This window comes from Periplaneta americana, chromosome 15, assembly GCF_040183065.1.
Source record: "Periplaneta americana isolate PAMFEO1 chromosome 15, P.americana_PAMFEO1_priV1, whole genome shotgun sequence".
NCBI lineage: Eukaryota > Metazoa > Arthropoda > Insecta > Blattodea > Blattidae > Periplaneta > Periplaneta americana.
The window spans coordinates 9145137-9165825 of NC_091131.1; the positions used below are offsets into that span (position 1 = coordinate 9145137).

The 20689-nt window shown below is 34.7% G+C and overlaps 1 protein-coding gene across 2 annotated transcripts in view; it reads left to right on the forward strand.

The window, feature by feature from the left end:
- Positions 1-4608, forward strand: part of LOC138714616 (putative fatty acyl-CoA reductase CG8306) — a 105052-nt gene extending 100444 nt beyond the window's left edge. For both annotated transcript variants that reach the window (XM_069846643.1, XM_069846644.1), the window contains exon 9: positions 3676-4608. In XM_069846643.1, coding sequence (XP_069702744.1) covers positions 3676-3814 — 139 coding nt within the window. In that variant the 3' untranslated portion in view covers positions 3815-4608. The remainder of the gene's footprint in view (positions 1-3675) is intronic.
- The last annotated feature ends 16081 nt before the right edge of the window (positions 4609-20689 follow it).

Below are 20689 nucleotides of genomic sequence, written 5' to 3' on the forward strand. Positions count from 1 at the left end.
TGGGAGGACAATATTAAAATGGATTTGAAGGAGGTGGGATATGATGATAGAGACTGGATTAATCTTGCTCAGGATAGGGACCGATGGCGGGCGGCAATGAACCTCCGGGCTCCTTAAAAGCCAGTAAGTAAGTAAGTTGTATGGAGGAGGGATCCAAAGGCTCGCACTGCAACCTGAGGCTTATTGTGCTTACCACTCCTATTCTGTGAATGATTAAGTAGTCGAACAACCGTGCTCTTGTACAAGTATAACATATCATACTGTGAACTTAACCCCGGCTATTGTATGGATGATGATGATGATGATTAGGCTTCGTAATTCAGCTACGTATAAGCTGGCATGAAGTTGCCTAATTCGAAGTATATGTGACGTCACAGCACAGGTATAGGTACGTTAGTATATAAAATAATTATGCATCCTCTACTCTGTTGCTCTAGTAAGTCAAAGCCAGGACACAGTCGTAGTGAGTTCTCAATCAGTGCTGATTGTAGGTTCATTGCAAAGGTAAAATGCCTTAGATAAGACTCTCAAGCGTGTAATGTTGCAGCGCATAGTTGAGGTGTGTTGAACTAATATTTTCAATGTTAACATTGACAACATTAATTATAAATTGTGTAAAATAAAGGTAAAAGTGATAAGAACAGCGCATTGAATGGCATTGCAATATCAAAAGGCACAGGAAATAAGTTGAATGTAATCCAAAAGAACCAGTATCAAATAAATCTGAAAGTTACAAAGATATTAAGTCAACGTTTAGCATGGATTTGTGCACCATGATGGTCAGTGCCAACATCCCAATTATTAAATTAAAGAATCTATATCTTAGGGAATTTCTAGAAAGTACACAGAAAAATAGTAATTTTTTCAGTGGCGAGTGACATGCGCAATAACCTGATGAAACACAAATAAGTATCAGATAATAGGAATATCTTGGAAATGGAAGATCACGTCTACAGCATGCATTTAGTCTCTTATGTAATATACATGTTACCTAGCTCCACATCTCATTTCAGTAGTTTATCAGAACTTGTTGAACAGTGCTCCACTATGTAGGGAGATGATTGTACTCCACAAACATGAAGCGATAACCTGTTTCTTTACATCTTTATCAGTTCCAGTACCTGTGTTCGGCATACTATATACTCAGTGTGTCTTTAACTTCAGTCTTTAGGTAGCTGGAATACTAAGCCTGATGATGATGATGATGATGATGATGATGATGATGATGATGATGATGATGTTGATGTTGATATGCCAATTAATGATGGCAAAATGAGTCCGAGATCCAATGCTGTAAGTTACCGAGTAATTCTGCTTCAATTGGTTGAGGGAAAAGCCCCAAAAACATCCCAACCAGGTAACTTGACCCAACTAGGATTTCAATGTGGGCCCACTTGTGCCATGGTCAGACGCACTAACCGTTACTCCACAGTGGTGGACATATACTTGGTTGAATGCATTTTCAAAGTCAGTAAATATAACACGTGTCTACAGATTAAATTCTTTCCACCTACATCTTGGCTTCTTTTTCGATAATAATCTAAATTGGAATTTTCAAGTTAAAGAAACAATAAAAAAAAATCTGTTCCTCCATTCACTGTTTGAGTCGCTTGAGAAACTTCTTGCCCCAGCAACTAAAACTTACCCTAGTACAAACCCTAGTAATGCCGCACTTCGATTATTGTGATGTTTTGTTAGGTGACCTAAGTTCTGAACTGTCAGTCAAGTTACAGCGAGCTCAGAATATGTGGATCACATACATGTGCAACATCCGACTATATGATCACCAGACATCGGATTCTAGGGCAAATGCCTATTTTGTTTCTTTAGGAGAAAAGTAAAAATAATTATTAATATTTGTGTTTCATGGAAATTGAAAGGTATTCAAAGAGTTTTATAGTGCCCTAAAATGCCCTAAAACGGTTATTAGAGCCTAATTTGTTAATATTCGCCTAAAAATGCCTAACTCACTGTAAAGTTTCGCATTTTACTCTTACTTTTTATAATTTATACATGCATTCACTGCGAAATTTAAGGCATTTAAAAAGTGGAAAGTTTGCTTCACACCGGCCATGAAACCATTGATAAAGGAAACAAAATGTTTTGAATCTCACGACACTCGCAATAGATTTCACCGAATTTAACATGTTTGGAGGCATAAATGCCGACAAAGAACCAACCTTAGTTTTGAAGCAGGCAACAATCACAACATGTGCTGCTACCGATTCAGAGATATACTATACTATAAAAATGACTGTTTTCGGTCTCAAACCGATTAGTTGTACTGCCCTTCAGAGTGTCATAAAATCACAATTTTTGGAGAAAGAGTGTTTTTGAAATATTTATGAAAAGTCGTAAAACTGCGAATTAGTAGGGTAAACCGTTACAAAATATTTAAAAGAATGGCCCTCCTAGTGTTAACACTACCAGGAAATGCAACAATAAGTGGAACTTTGTATTTTTGCGCCTGCTTTCAAAATGATTTTCAGTGACAAAAGGCAAAGGTTAACTGTGGAGAATTTAGAAAAAATTCTGGTGATGTACTGTGCAGATAATTATAATAAAGTCTGAGCATGGAACTGAATTTCAATAACTTAAAATGAGTAATCTTGATATCAATAATCATTATTTCATTAGTTTCAATATATTAAATTTGTGCAGCTCTGTTTATAAATATAATATAGTATTCTTTTTTAATGTTTAAACATACTTTTTTGTGCGTATTTTAGTGTATAACTAAAAATTTCAATGAAAGAAATAAGTATGATACCTTGATGTGCTTAAAATGCCTATTTTCATTAAAATAGAGCCTAATTTTACCAATTTTGAGCTTATTTTAGGCGCCTAAAACTGCAATTTTTAGTGCCTAAAAATCCGATGTCTAATGATCACATATCACTGTCCTTCGCAAGTCTTTCGTAGCTCCTACTTAAAGAACGCAGAACTTTACACTCTTTGTCTTTACTCTTTCGAATGCTGCACACCTCAACACCAAATTACCTTTCGTCTCGTTTCTCTTATCTATACTCTAACCACGACGTAAATACCAGATCACTTATCTGTGGCACGCTAAGTATACCTCTTCATAGAACATCTCGTTATTCATCATCTTTTACAGTATCCACCTCGCGACAATGGAATTCCCTGTCACAAAGTATTCGGGGCTGCAAGACAATAAACACCTTTAAAAACAGCTTAAAAGATAACCTTCTTAGCATATTCACTCCAATCATACTGATTTAAACTATCACTGACTACATTGTTACTTCTTCCTTTAGACATCATCCTGATAGTGCTGTGTTTTCAAAATTGTCTCATAATAATCTCTTTCTATTATCTAACATTATTTGAAATATATTAACATTCTATGTATTTTAGCTTAATTCTGGTACATAGTTTGTATTTCAGTATTTAATTAATAGTTCATAGTATTTTGTTGTTTAATTCGTAAATAACTCTTGTATACATGTAACTCTCATCTAAATCAAATTGTTGAATTCTTTGTAAGTTGATACATATGTATGTATACTTTTTGCTGGTTGAGTGGAAGAGAAGGCCTTACAGCTTTAGCTCTGCCAGCTAAAATAAATCATTATTATTATTATTATTATTATTATTATTATTATTATTATTATTATTACATAACAGAACTGAATGTTTAAAATGTTGTTTCAGATTGATGGTGATGAATGTGCTGGTGCAAGCCTTGGTGTTCGCTCTGATCTGGTGGATTGGATCAATTGTGCTGGGGACCACCATGACCAAGAGCAGCTGGATTGTCGTTGTGGCTTACATCCTCTTCAGCTTCATCTAGTGTTCCAAGGAAAGACTGAACTTACAGTACCTTATACGAGACCAGTTCTTATCTCTGTTCAATACTTCATCTCAGTATAAGGCCTGACGAGACTGACTTAGATGGTGGTGATAGGGTGGTATTTCATGCACCTCAGCTGATAATTCTGCAGCAAGCTACTTAGCACATTCAACTGAGAAAGAGGCCTTGAATACTTGGTGCTCAGAAGTATTTTAGTTTCATAATAGATATCTTGTTCATTGCTGTGTTCTTAAATAGTTACATAACTTTATTTGTTATTCTAAACAGTTAGTGTGTTTGTCCAGCATTTTTTATTTATAAAAACAATACACTGTCGTTGAACATTTGTTGCCATTCGAAGTTTGAAGATATAATTAATAGGAAAAAAAGAATTTTTATTCTGTACGTTTGTAACAGATCACCAAAAATAATAATTAATCTTACTTAAAAAAGATAAGTAAACTGTAATCGTTGCGTGTTCATAAACGGCCAGATGGAAGCATTTATTCAAGTGGGACCTGTAACTGTTTCTTTTACATCCACAAATGTTCCAAAAATTGTAATGTCACTGAGATGCAATGTAATATGTTACTTTTCCACTGAAAATATGTAAGGAGTGATACAAAGAAACAGTTCTACTCAGTTTCATTATATAAAAATAAATATCTATCAGATGCAGTGCTTTTTTTTTCAATGTATCTTATGGAGCATTAATTTAATTATTATGGAATTGAGATGAAACAATTTTTGTAATGTTGAATTACTAAAATACAAAAGTATAGCGTTGTACATAAGTACTGTGTGTGTGTCTTTTCCATGGATCAGGTTCTTCCATTATTCCATTCCTTCACTTCTAGAAATGTAATAATTTTACAAATATTCATCAAAGCTTTTGATAATGTAAATCGTACATCTTATTGAATATATTATAGTCGCGACGCTGTTATTCCCGGCGTGACTCCTCCTCTTTGCTTATGTCTTAGGAAGTCAAGGCTCTATAAAGTCTAGGTACATATTATCTTTGTTCTTTCATTGCCGAGCTACCAGACGAGGGATCTATTTGCCACACCGTTAAACATTATCATGTCGTAGCTCCTATGATAATAAATCAAACGGACTGTAATTCAGCAAATAATTGAGCGGCAAATAACGTCCTCGTGTGCTTTCTGCGAATGCCAACGAAAGAGCCAAAATGGCGGGCGATTATATTAAGTATTTATCGAGCCTTAGGAAATGCATGACGTCTTCTTCAGCGAATCACAAGATGCACACGTTTAAATGTAGCCAACCTCCAACGTGATTGGCTGCCGGAAATTAGAGTGATGGGACTACAACAAATTGTTCAGAATCTATACTAATAATAAATCTGTAGCCGAAATTTTTCTGGTAATTTTCGATTTTCCAAAAATAATTGGTCCTAACTTATATAATTAACCACCCTGAAACCGAAAATCGCTTTTTTGAAATTTTTGTTTGTATGTCTGTCTGTCTGTATGTTTGTTACCTTTTCACGCGATAATGGCTGAACCGATTTCGATGAAAATTGGAATATAAATTAAGTTCGTTGTAACTTAGATTATAGGCTATATGGCATTCAAAATACGTTATTTAAAAGAGGGGTTATAAGGGGGCCTGAATTAAATAAATCGAAATATCTCGCTTATTATTGATTTTTGTGAAATATGTTACATAACAAAAGTTTCTTTAAAAATGATTTCTGATAAGTTTTGTTCTCTGAAAAATTTTGATAGGACTGATATTTAATGAGATAAATGAGTTTTAAAATTAAAATAACTGCCATCTAAGGCGGTGTATTGAAATAAAAAACAAATGACTTCGTCTATAAGGGGCCTTGGACACAAGAATCGAAAGCTATGAAACATAGCCTACAGACAATGTTTCTGTGTTTGTATGAAGTAATATCAGAAGTTAAATTAACCGATTTGTATAATTAATTATTATTTCATCATTGGAAAGTGTAGTTTCTCTGGATGGACATAATGCTATAATGTTATTACAGTAACTTGTGAGTGAATTGAGGACAGGTAAGATTAAAATAGATTCTTATGCACAGAAAACTTGATAGGTTATTCTGTATATTCATTTCCTGTATTTCTTAAAATAATGTTTATGAACATATTCATTTTTATCTCAGAGAATTAACGAACAACGAGAGTGCATTGATTTAGTATGCAGTAATATTACGTTAGCTTAGCAATCCATTATTTTATAATTCAAATTTTAACTATGCTCAATTGAATCGTGTTAAAATACATAACATACATATGCAATAAATGCAATGCAAAAAAATTGGGTAATGAGCCAAGCAGATTATGTTGTGCTGTTGTAAAAGTTGTTCCTCCTGAGATTCAAGAGCTCCCACAACAAATTAAAAACTTTCTAATTCGAGTACATCCGTTATCAACACACTTTTTCATAATATAATATAATATAAACATAATAATAAATCTGTAGCCAAAATTTTTCTGTTAATTTTCGCTTTTCCAAAAATAATTGGTAATAACAATTAAGAAACATGTTAAAGGAATTGTCATTGCACCAAATGAGTGGTCTCTGGATCAAAATGATCGCATTTTAATATTTTAAATACAATTTAAATTAAGTAACATATTAAACGATTTATCCTTCTATCAAACACGAATGTTCCCTGGATCAAATGTCCTATTTTAATTATGTAATTACTTTATATTTATTTCTAACGGGTGTAGCGGAGCGCACGAGTACGGCTAGTATATTATAAAGATAATTCAATCTCAATTAAAATTGCAGATAAATTGTCAGCCTGAAAGATGGTTTCTTCTAGTGTCCGACAAGGATGTCCACTGTCACCTCTTCTATTTAACATATATATGAATGCCATGATACGTGAATTTAGAAAAACAAGACATGGTCGCATACTAATAAACCGCAATTTCAATTTGAATGCATTGTTACTTGCAGATGATTTAGAAACCATATAGAATTTGAACCATGTATTGTGGGTCCCTATCACCACAGCATGACGCGTCCTTAGGTTGCAGATAGAGGAGACGGCCTCCAGATATGGAGGGTAGCTGCGAATATATTGAATAAGCAGTCGCGGACAGTAGATGAGGGGTGGTCCTCCAGCTTGGGGGTTGGGCGAAGGGCTAACAACCCATCACCGTAAAAAACAGCTTGTTACGAATCCTTCAAATAAGACTGCACGCATTGTATTCTTCACCTGACATAATTAAGAACATTAAATCCAGATGTTTGAGATGGGCAGGGCATGTAGCACGTATGGGCGAATCCAGAAATGCGTATAGAGTGTTAGTTGGGTGGCCGAGGGAAAAAGACCTTTAGAGAGGCCGAGACGTAGATGGGAAGATAATATTAAAATGGATTTGAGGGAGGTGGGATATGATGATAGAGAATGGATTAATCTTGCTCAGGATAGGGACCGATGGCGGGCTTATGTGAGGGCGGCAATGAACCTCCGGGTTCCTAAAAAGCCAGTAAGTAAGTATAGAACTTGAAACTCATAGCAGATAAATACTCTATGGAAATTTATACCGACAAAACTAAAATTATGGCTTTTTGTGGCAAAGAGCCCATTTCCAGCAACATTTATATTAATGGAAGGATTTTGGAAAGAGTTAAACTATTTAAATATCTTGGCTACAAATTATTTTTCTTAGCAGATTTAGACATTCATGACAAAATTTTTACAGTATAATAAATCAATGGGCATCGTAAATAGAATCATGAAACCAGCTCTAGTTCAGCGACATACCAGCACTCGTCTGACCAGTCCTGCGCAATGGAAGTGAAGCATGGACTCAGGAAAGGTGATCCCTATTAGTGCCACTATTGCAGCGTTAGGGGATTGTCTCAGATCCATCTCTTATATTAGACCTATAATCCCATACAAATAATGCACCGGTAAGAGGTAATAAGAAAACATTATGTTGATCTTTCCTTACAGTACAAATTATTTGGGACTTTTATGCTGAAGTTGGGGAAGAAGGGGCCCACCATTGTGGTAGGAGACCGATTTTATGTGGGCGACTCTGTATGTATATGTATATATATCTCCAAAACTGATCAGGAAAGAAAAATTGACTGGATCACCAGCTAAGAAGGAACTGCTTTTTTTTTTTTTTTTTTCCTTCGGAGGAGGGCCAGCAGGCATGCACTGCAACCTTAGGCTTATTGTGCAACGTCTTTATATTGGAATGATGTCTGAAGTCCATTTGGGATCACTCTTCAAGCACATGATTCACCCTGCAGGTGTCATCATATCGATTCATCTACAGCATCCAGTCAGCCTCCTCAGATCGATGACATCTGTTCACAATTCATATGCCTGAATCTGCTGTATCCTCAGCCATGCCACTGTCGATTCCAAGACTCACCAAACTGCCATCTATCCAAGGAAGCTACACTTCCCCATTCACCCGCAGTCCGCTTATTAAAGCCCCTGCTGCTTCGCGCTGGATATGTGCAGCCTCCGCAGACAGATGTCATCTTTAGGCGGATTTATTTTTTATTTCAGTAGGTTATTTTACGACGCTTTATCAACAGCTTTCGTTATTTACCGTCTCAATGAGATGAAGGTGATAATGCCGGTGAAATGAGTCCGGGATCCAACACCGTAAGTTACCCAGCATTTGCTCATATTGGGTTGAGGGAAAACCCTGGAAAAAACCCAACCAGGTAACTTGTCCCGACCGGGAATCGAACCCGGGCCACCTGGTTTCGCGGCTAGACGTGTTAACCGTTACTCCACAGGTGTGGACCTTTAGGCGGATCCTGGAACCACATTTGATATGTTCTCCTGATCAACCTGTAATTATTAACATGATTAATGAAATGATACGAAGGGGAAATGAGTCCAAGGTTCAACGCCGAAAGTTACCCAACAATTCTACTTCAAGTGGTTGAGGGAAAACCTCGGAAAAAAACACCCACCAGGTAACTTGTCCTGACCAGGATTTGAACCCACTCGTTTCATGGTCAGGTAAGTTAACAGTTACTTCACAACAGTGGACATCTCTACTGCTACTAATGACTGTCTGTAAAGTTGAGAGCATTAACTTCCAGCCATCCTTCAGGCCTCATGGCCTGTGAGAGAGATAACTTTACCTTTTTATGTAGAATTAATCTATTAGATTTGTTCCAGCAAGTAATTCAGAATGCTTTCCGAACTAATACCGAACTTCTTTGGATGCATGCGCCAGTTGTGTTTGGTGTCGGAACTAGTTCAGGATTTTACATTGTTGGAACAGTCTTAGAACGTTTCTTGAAACTCATTTTTTTCACGTCCTTCGGAGTTTCTTCTCATATTAAAATTATATTCATCTTTCGAACTTAATTCTTCGTGTATCACTATCACCTTCCAAATTACTCATGATCGACTATTTTCTTTTTTATTTTAACCTCCCTAATCTCGAAGTATTTTAACCAAAACTTCAGATTAAACCATCTAAGCATGCGTCAACAGTTCAGAATTCCCAATTTTGTTCTTACTGAGAACCAATTTTATTTGTTCCAAATGAACATGTTGGAACAGGTAACTGGGAGTTCAGAATCGATTCTGAACCATGCTGGAACAAACCTATCGACTAAATGAGATTTTATTGATTCCCAGATCCCTTATTTTTAAAACAACAGTTGGCAACCCTAATTGAAAACCACATTGCTTTTCAGTCCCCTGTGTTCCTGTTAGGGATGTTGCGATGCTGCTTTTTTAGCGATATTTTGTGTCGATATTGAATATGGGATTCAGTATCGATATTCCTATAATATTGAAAGAATAACATCAGTACTTTAAGTATCGGTTGGTATCACTAATGTTCATTAAAGAGCAATGATAAATTTATTAAATAAAATAATATTCAATGATACAGGTGGCAAAAAAACCTTTAATATTACAATAAAGTAGCTAAAAGTTGGTAAGTCCAAATATGACATTTTTCAGGACAAGCATTTCAAAGTTATAAATAAAACACTATAAATAATTGAAGCACTGCGTGCAAAAAGTTGGTCATTATGATGTTTTATAACTTTCAAATGCTTTTCCTGAAAAATGTCATATTTGGATTTACTAATTTTTTGCACATAGTGCTTCTAATAATATTTAAATGTACACTTTCTAATGAAAACGGATGACATCTCGCTGTTGCAATAGAATTGACATCTTCTGGTATATAGTTACTCCTTATCGAATTCATTTTACATAACTGAATATTTTCGGAATATGTATGATAAAACTTTTTTGTGTTAAACTTTAACGTACCTCATTTACATGTTTACTTGTGTTTGTGTTGTATTCTTATGTTTTTTGTGGTTATGTTTTGTCTTTCGTATTATGTTGGGGTTGTATCCGTTTTCTTGTGCTATGTATTTGACTGTGTTTAGCTCTTCGTTGTAATCCTGTTGGTTCATTGGTATGTTGAGTAGTCTGTGTACCATTGTTCGGAATGCAGCTTGTTTGTGTTGTGTGGGGTGGTTGGATGTGTTGTGTATGTGTGTTGTTGTGGGTTTTCTGTATACATTGAATGTGTGTTTGTTGCCTATTTTTGTTATTTTGATGTCAAGAAAATTTATGGATTTGTTGTTTTCAATTTCCAATGTGTTGTGTAGCTTTGGGTGTATTTTGTTTATGTGTTGATGCAGGTTTTGGATCTGTCTATTGTTTCCTTTGTATAGTATTAGTATGTCATCTACGTATCTGTGCCAATATATGATGTTGTCTGCGTGTTTCTTGTTGTCTTTGTTTAGTATATATGTCTGTTCTATGTGGTGTAAGAATATTTCTGCCAGTATGCTGGAAATGGGTGATCCCATGGGTAGGCCTTCGGTTTGAGTGTAATATTTGTTATTGTGTGTGAAGTAGTTTTGTTTTGTGATGATGTCTGTGGTGTGGATGAGTTCTTTAATGTGTTCTTGTGGTGTGTTGTTTTTGAGCATTTGTTCTAGTATCTGTAGTGTACCGGTATCTTTTATGGGTATGTTTGTGTATAGGTTAGTTATGTCGAAAGTTGCTAATGTTGTATTGTGTGGGATATGTTTGTCTTTTATTTTATTTACTATGTCTATGTTGTTTTTTACTGTTGTTTATTTTTTTCAGATGCTTTCATAACAACACAATAACTTACTATGGTTAATATAAATGAACAAATCCAATTCATTTTGCCACTTTAAATACTTCTGTTTCAATACTGATAGGCTATTTGTATAACAATGCAAAGTAAAATATCGAATCGAATTATAGTCAGAATCGAAAATAAAGCATCAATACAGTACCGGTACTTATTGTATTTATTACATTCCATGGTATTCGTACATTGCTTCACAGCTAGAATATGGAACATGTCAAACTAAAAAATAAATCTTAATAGTACTACAAAGTCTTAATTTATAGTCACTGTCTAGTTGAAATATATACAGAAGAGTTTTACAATATAGTCTACTAATACAACACAAAGGTTTAGTATCAATACGTAATACAAGACAGAAATATTCATGCATCCTTGTTGACTGTCATGAATTCACCTACAGAATAGAAGGCGTGAAAAATTAGGTACCGGTACTTCTTTAATTTGACCCTAAATAATTTTATGTTTTGAGTTTAATTTTTTATATCCATAGGGAGGCTATTAAAAATTTTTGCTGTCATACAATGCACTCCTTTTTGATAGCACGATAGACTTGCTGATGGAGTATGAAAGTCATTTTTTGACGTGTATTTATGCTATGAACTGTTGAATTAGTTACAAAGTTTTCGCGATTACATACGAGGAAGTTTATTAATTAAAAAATATACTGATAAGCCATGGGCATTATTTGTAGTACTTCCACTTGGTAATGAGTTTTGGAATAATATTCTGGGGAAATTCCACAGATAGTAACAGTATATTTCTATTACAAAAAGAGTAATTATAATAATAGTAGGTGCCAAATCTAGGGAATCGTGTAGGACTATTTAAAAAAAAGACTACAAAATGCAATGCCGTGCAAAAATGATACACTTTAGATACTAAAAGTATTAAAAAATGACATACTTTAGAGGTTGGTAGTGTAAAAATGTACTGGTAATAGCTTAATGTACAATGCCATAATAGTAATTACGGTACTGTATGCTCTTCTCATAAGAAGAAAGAAACACATTTCCTAAAATAAAAAGTGTCAGCTAAACTGAGTAACAGTATACAGAGCTTTACAATTTTGAACGTAGAAATAGGTGTGTATGTTTTTTTATATACAATTCAGTCCTTAAGGGTATATGTACTTGAACGACCACAAATAGGCCTATCAGAAAATGCAGGCTCTAAATTTCTAAACTTTTTTATAAGAAAATGAACTCACAATTGGACAAAAATTAGAAGGTACCACAACAAGACTTATCAGAACTTAAATGTCTGATAAAAGTATTAAAAAGGTTACTAATAATATTTTTCAAACCAGTTTTATCAGAGTAAGAAAAAAAAAAAACAAAAGAATTCTGCAGTCACGTCATTTGGTAACCATAACATTGTTATGGATCTCCGACATCTTTAATATTTTTCCTGCATGTAATAAACACTTATTTCTGAAAAGTAGACTACTCTCAGACATGTAGAGTTGTTTATTTTCATATAATTAAGTTTTTATTTGTCCTATATAAAATATATTAAAATTGACAATGTTTTGTGACCTAATTTTTCTATTTTCAAAGAAATGGGCATTATTATAGTCTATCTTTTGCATAAATGCATGTTAAATCAGTGTATAAAATTTCAGATTTCTATCTTTAATGGTTGTAGAGTTATGAAATAATGTGTGAAAATTTTCAAATTTCGGAAAATTTAATTCAAAGTAAAATAGTGATTTCTAAAAAAATTATTAGTAACCTTTTTTATACTTTTATCAGATATTTAAGTTCTAATAAGTCTTGTTGTGGTACTTTCTAATTTCTGTCCAATTGTGAGTTCATTTCCTTTTAAAATTGTGGAAATTTAGAGCCCGCTTTTTCTGATTATATTTGTGGTCGTTCACGTACATATACCCTTAAGTCTAATGACACTGACACCTTCTTTTTAAATGAAGTGTTCTTGAAAATTACGTGATATAAGTTTATGTTTAAACAGAACAGTAAAGGTTCTCTCCCACTTTGTAGAATCGAACCAAATCATCTGCTGCCGCTCAGATTTAGTGGAATCGAATTGAATCGAATCATGTTGCAGTGTAATGGATCGCATAAAGATTTAGCACAGTTATGTGATGAGAAGGAAAGGGAAGAAATACATATCCAAAAACAAGAAAAGGAAATACTGGATTCATGATATTTTTGACTAGGGATATACGTGGAGAATTTTCAACTTCATTTCAATATATTCTGAGAGCTCAAACAAAATTTCGTTCTATAGTGCTTCTTTGGAGTTTAATTTTTACCTGATGCTTCTGTTAATTTACTTTTTTCACTTCAAGCATTATCACGGGAGTAATTATTACAGAAAGGGGCTAAGAGGGATGAAGTTACAAGAGAGTACCTGTAACGGAAGTTACACAGCACAGAACTGCATGCATTGTATTTTTCACCTGACATAATAAAATTAGGAACATCAAATCCAGACTTTTTAGAGGGGCAGGGCATGTAGCACGTATGGGCGAATCCAGAAATGCATAAAGAGTGTTAGTTGGGAGGCTGGAGGGGAAAAAGACCTTTGGGGAGGCCGAGACGTAGATAGAAGGATAATATTGAAATGAATTTGAAGGATGTGGGATATGATGATAGAGACTGGATTAATCTTGCTCAGGATAGGGACTGATGGCAGGCTTATGTGAGGGCGGCAATGAATCTCCGGGTTTTCTAAAAGACATTTGTAAGTAAGTAATGTTTTGATACACGACACAAGTAGGACTTCTGTTTACTGCTCTTTAGTTGTTATTTCTACCGCCAGGTGCCCAGGTGTGCAAGAGGAGTATTTCTATTACTACTTTTTATTAGCTGCCAGGGAGACAAGCAGCGTCCATCATAGTCAATTTTTGGTCCAGGGGAATATTCATCTTTTACACTTGTCTTATTTCTAAACGAGTATTTTCTCTGGACCAGTAATACAATACAAAATATATGGAGTAAACGTTAATCAACACTTAAATCGACACAGTTCTAAATGATTCTAAAACAAAATAATTACATTTAAGAAATTTGTTCTTTTGAGTCCTGTGGACGTTTCTTGCGCCCCTGGCGGTGAAAAAGAGAAATACATCAAAACGTTCCTTCCGGCCCTGGTGGTAGAAAAGAGGAACGTTGAAATGCGCAACAAGGATAAAGTGCCGTGTATTCAAACATTACCAGTACCTAATTTTATTAAGTTACGATAGTAATTGTGGATATAATTTTATAAATAACCTCCTGAGTTGATTTCGCAGCAGTCACAGTAAGTGCCCATAAAATATGACATTACCAAATGCTGAAATAGAATTAGGTACGATATTTGTTTTATCAGTGAACTATGACGTGTAATTACTGTAAATGTTTCGAAATGGGGGAAATAAAATGCGGTGCGTTCACAGTATTAACTCAAATTGCCACAGTTACACCACAGTCTAGTATATACAGTCGCGAAGCTCAATACGTAGTAAATATGCAAACATTAGATAGTTGCTCGCCACTAGGATCGCTAATATCGCCTCATTACAGGCAATGCAAAATAGTACCGTCACAGTCTATTGTTTCTAGCACCCTCAAAACTCAAGCTTCGTGACTGTATATAGTACACTATGGTTACACACTTGTTAGTGCGATCAGTATTCCTTTGTTTTTTCGCTTTTAAAATTCAGTGGTTGATTCAGCAGCGCACATTGTCCCCACACCGAACATTCATTTATAAATTTATAAGTAAATGTTTTTCAACCGTGTAACTAACCTCACATGTTCACTGGCTTTGCAGTCAATATTTCACAATACCGGAACAAATGTTCGTTTGTCTAACCCCTCGCCAGGTTTCAGGAACAGAGACGTTTTATTCTTGAGTAAGCAGCTTTGAAGGCACTTTCAAACACGACTAGCCCGGCCAATGTCAACAGCACTATGCATACAATTCTTGGTGGTATATTGGTGACTGAGTGGAATTCATGTTTATCGAAGCCAGTGCCCTCTGTGACAATGACAAGCACAAATGTGACTGTGCCGCTGACAATGTGACCCAACTTATTGTAGGCTGGCTTGATTCGTCCCTTCAGCTTGGCAGCAAAAAGAGTGAAAATACCGCCAATACAAGTAACGAAGTACAGAATTACAGAAATTAAACCAAGTAGGCCATGAAATGAGTCGAAATGGCTGCCAGCAATTTTTTCTTTGACATTTATTATGATTATAAATCCAGCGACGACACAGACAGCAGCTCCAGCTTGGATTATCCAATGAAGTTGACGAACAGAATTCTGGATGCTTGGAAGCAAGAAAATGAAAATGTTGTCCTTCGCTAGGATCACTATTGCTTCAGACATTAAAAAAACGAACTGGAAAGAAAAAAAACTAATTTTATTATCAAAGTTAAATGCACAAGAATAAACAATTATGTAGATATATTACATGAAATCTGTTTTTCAAAGTTGTAAATCCGAATTTGAGTAATTTTGGACGAAATCATGTATTTATTTCCACTCCTCTTTCCTTAGAAAGGGCAAGTAATAGGCCTACCATTATAAAAGGAGAGGAAGTTAGAGGGAGACTTGACTAATTTGGCTGTAATTTTTTATTCATGGAATAAATTGGTTTAGAACAATGGTTTCCAAAGTGTAGGTCGCACTCCTTGGAAGCTAGTACAGGGACATCATTTTATTTTTACTAACATTTTTAATATTAACTTGCCTATACCTCTGGATCAACGCCGTTTGCTATCCCCTTCCACGACTGGAGTTCGATGATACTCGCGTAATATACAAACAAATCACTTTACTAAGTATAGGAGGGAAGAAAAGTAGTTCATCCATTTACGTAAACTAGGAAATATCGCGCTTTTGAGTTTGATCATTTTCATTAAGGTTTTGTTTAATCAAAATACAGTACAGTATTAACAAAGAGTGTTTTTACTCACGAACTGAGCTATTCATTGGGACGTATTCATTATGCAGTGTATATTATACTGTCTACAGCACATTAGCGTGCAATATAGGGAATGAAGTTAAATTGAAAAGTAATCATAATATGGATATTTAAACACATTATTTTTAAATGGTGGCCGTTCATTTCGATACAGGCTTCAGATCTAATGTGCATATTATCGCACTATAGACTATTGTACCTAATCCCAATTACCAGTTTCGTCCTTCGTACTAGTAACTCATGTTGAAATAATTCTGTACCTACTCTATAAAAGAGTACCTTACGTACTCTAAATTCAATCTTCACTTCTGCCCGATCCGAAAAGATAAAATTACTCAGACATGCTATCTACTGTCCGTCCAAGTAGTTATGTCGTAGGGTCGTAGAAAGGTAGGAAATCACGTGACAGTTAATTACTTAACGATGCCCTTTTATTTAAGTTATTTTAAACAGTTGTATAATATTACGTAGACGTCCAGTTCCTAACAGAAATTAATGTTCTCAGAAAGAGCTAAGACAGCCCAGCCACTAGCTGGCGAATAAAAGCTGGTGGGGGAAACCGGGATACGACGTAGGCAAATGGACGATAGTACCTGTGCGAAAATGATTCAATATTGAAAGCTCTTTCGTCACTGGAAAACGCGAACATGTTTTGGAACATACTGTTTACTATGGCCGTAAGGCTACTATGACTGTATATGCGGCCTTGGATCTGTGTGGAGGACGGTTGAACTTCACTAGTAGAAGGGGTGGGAGTGAAGTACATTAAAAAACTCAGGTACAATAAAAATTGAAATAAAATAAAATGATGTCCCTGTATAAATACCTGAGAGAGTTCGCTAGATAATTAAAAAAAAAGTATTAATGTAAATTTATTTGTATTTAGAATTGGAAAATAAGTTTATTGTATATTCCAATTTCTCATCTTGTAGGTAGGCCTACCGGCACATTAAAAGTTGGGTAATTATCTATAAGTACTGGTTTTGGTTTTTTATGAAATTAATATTTTAAAACCGTGTAATTATTATACCTAATATGGAAACACTTAGAAGAAGTGAACAGAAAACAATCGTAGTTTAGATTTATTATTACTTCTTACGTACTTATGGATATCGACCGCTTGGAAGTAGTGGTCAGCCATTTTGTGTTTGATGTTTATAACAGGATAGAAACCGTTTGGCTCTGGCGCATGCGCTGACCTCTCATGCAGTGCGGACGTGATCCTTACGTGAATTTATTTTCGCGTGTACATTCCATATGACATCAAGCAGTTCCCTTCGTGCTCTGGTTACACATCTTGCATATACGAAGGTTAGGTTTAGTTTAGGTTTTTATTAACCAAGTCCGCGCAAGATTCTGCGCGTATATAAATCCATGTTTGATGACGTCACATTAATTCGATTGTTTTCATTTTGTCTCTGTCACTTTGAAATTAGTTTTGGTGATGGAAGGAGCGTATAGTTCTATGTCTCGTGATGGTGGTTTTGTATTTACTGACATCGGATATTTAGCCTAAGTTTTCAGATTTCAAATTTTTTTATACAAAAAAATATAATCAGCAAAATGTTAATACCAGACTGGTGAAATTCGTTTCAAAGGAGAATTTATGATAAAATTTTTATTTCAGCCTTAATTTCAATATTTCAGCCTATAAGCAGTTTTTCTTAAATTGCCAACAATTTAGTATTCATGACTTAGGCCCTTTCATAAATAACCTATTCATTTAAAAGTTTTGTTTCTGCGAATTTTTTTGTGTTTTGAATTTACTTGCGAAATTTGGGAGTTTTTTTTTAGATTTTTTAAAAGTTATTTCAAATTTTAGGGCCGTATTCATAGACATTTTTAGCGCCGGCTTCCGGTGGATGATCAGCGTTTTTCGTATTCATAAACCAGTGTTAGCGATAGGATATGATTTGAATTCTGTACTAGTAACCAGTGGATAGCCGGGGCTAGCTTAGCACGCTCGTAGCGCGTGCTGCGAAATCTCTATGAATAGAACCCTGCATGTTTTCCGCTCATTTTTTCTTAGTCTTTTCATTTTTGGAGCAAAAATCGGGGGTTTCTGGAATGTCTTTTTCTCGAAAGGACAGAAGCAGTACTTATGGTAGATATTTACCAAAAGTTGTGCTCTTAACTGAAAAAAAAATTCTTTTAACATGTTAGCCTGCGAAAAACACCTTCCTTGTTATAAAGAAGATATTTTTCGTATAACGAATCCATGTCTTCACAATTTTTGCTGAAAATACAAGTTTGCAATGATCTTTCTTTGATGGAATGACAGATTTTAAAATGCAATCTATTTCATATAGTAATGAATATAATGATTTTGATCCAAAAGCTTATCTATGTAAAAAAAAGTGTAGTCATTTGGTATTATCTCTTGTAATCCGACAATGAGACCACTTTGATGTCCCGTCATTGTCTTGGAATCATCGTAGATTTAGAAACTGAAGAGACGTGGAACATCGGCTGGACTTAAATGATACCTGAAAAATCTAGAACGATATAATAATACAATATACTCTAATTTCAGAAAATAGCTTAACTTCTTTAATTATTGGGGTAATTGTTTTCAAAAACACAAGCTATGTGATTTAAGTGAATAGCAAGCCGAGACATTGAGTCACATGTGCATATTTACAATCACAGTTCAGATATTGTAAATATTAGCTATAGATGAATGTACAGGGTGATTCAGACCACCCGTAACAGTGATCTATTTCGGGAACTAGTGCATGAAAATTTTCGAGACAAAAATATTTGTAACTAAACCACATGTGAACTTTCACTTGAGTTTGATTTCATCAATCAGCCTTAACAGGAAGTAGGATCAGTGGCGTATCACTTTAACATTTCAAATGGGAGTCGGGTCAAATAGGGTACCATTTCTTAGAGGTCTTCAGAACAAAGAATTTTCATAGGAAACGTTTTTACCAATTCTTACTCTTTCAATGAGAAAACGTACAAAAAGACAATGTCATCAATATTGAGAAATGTTACAAGACGAAAATGTAAACAAGATAATTATTAATGTTGACATGTTACTGAAAGACTGAATAATTCCATTAATTTCTTATAAATTTTCAAACTATCTGCCGCTCTGAGCAGCACACACCTGTACTCTTCTTCTAACACTGTCAGTGACTTCTAACACTTCGGCGTGGTCAAGTGACTGGTAGAGTAGGAATTAATAAAAACGTTTCCTATGAAAGTTGTTTGTTTTGAAGAGCTCTATCAAATGGTACCATATTTGACCCCGACTCCCATTTGAAATTTTAAAGTGATACGCCACTGACCCTACTTCCTGTTATAGCTGATTCATGAAATCAAGCTCAAGTGAAAGTTCACATGTGGTTTAGTTATAAATATTTTTGTCTCGAAAATTTTAATGCACTAGTTTCCGAAATAAATTACTGTTACGGGTGGTCTGAATCACCCTGTATTTTTATTCATTTTACTTCCCAGACTGCGTGCGGGAAGTCATCATAACAACACCGTGTTTCTTTTGTTTGCATAGCAACCACGCAACGTGTGGCATTGTCAACTTACGAGATATGTAGCATCGAAAGAGAACGATGGTATAAAAATAAATTACATCTGAACGAAACGAAAGGGAACGGTAGCATCCATCGCCGGTTTTTATGGACATTTGGCAAGAGTATATTGCTGTGTACGTAACAGCATACACAGTGTTTATTACTCTACCATATGCTGAATTTGTGAAGGTAATTGGAGAATAAATAATTTAATGTTCGGGAGACATTTAATGTCTCCTAGACAATCTTAAGAGAAAGTAACCAGATCGAGAGAAAGCGCCAACAATATTTTTAATTAATACATAACCTATTTTCTACAGTACCAGTAAAATATTGTAAAAATTATTCAACAAATGACGTAAGTATACGCCGAAGAAATAATGATGCCGCACGTAATAGCATTCGACTCTAAACCTTCAATACGATCTTCTGTAAAACTTTATCTGTGTTACTTAGGACTATTTCATTCTCATCCCTTCATTTGATACAACGTCGTTAAATAATCGATTAAAATCCAGTGGAAACATCCTTTTTCTCCTATTCACCAAAAAAATCGAGCGCAGAAATCTGCTGAAAAAGCTATGACTTAAGGAGAGAGGATGGTATTTTTTAAAACGTTTTTCCTATTTGGTGTAAAATATTAATTATTTGTATGTAGAGAGCTCATAGCTGTGGCAACTCAACCAAATAAAAAATATATATAAAAAAATTATTTTGGGGCCCAAATTTGAAAAAAAAAAACCCAATGCAGGATTGTACTAAAACCGATATATCTAAACCATTTTTAAAGATAGGTCCAAACAGTTTTTTGCAGTGTATTTGCAAAAGCATGTTCTACAAACTGTTTGATATTAGTCCCTATGTTAGTAAAATAAACAATTAAAATTTAATAACAATTTTCTGATTTCCTTTCTTGCAAACAAACGGACGTATTTTTAAAATGAAATCAATTAACAAAATTCTGTTACAGAGAAAAGTTTCCTAATAGTCTAAAGAATGTGTGTTCTAAATTTCATGCATTATCTTTAATAGTTCAGAAATTATATCCATTTTTGTTTGGCAATGTAGCAAAAAAAAAAAAAAAATGAAGTTACTGGAAACCGATAAAAGCGGGCGTGTCATTTAAAAATCCATAGGCCAGGAAGTTTAAAAATGACGTCTCAACATCCGATAAGGGCACAAATACCCACAAAATGTTATGCAATGCATTCCACACATATCAAAGGCTATTTTTAAGAAAAAAAAAATTCAAAATTTAATTTA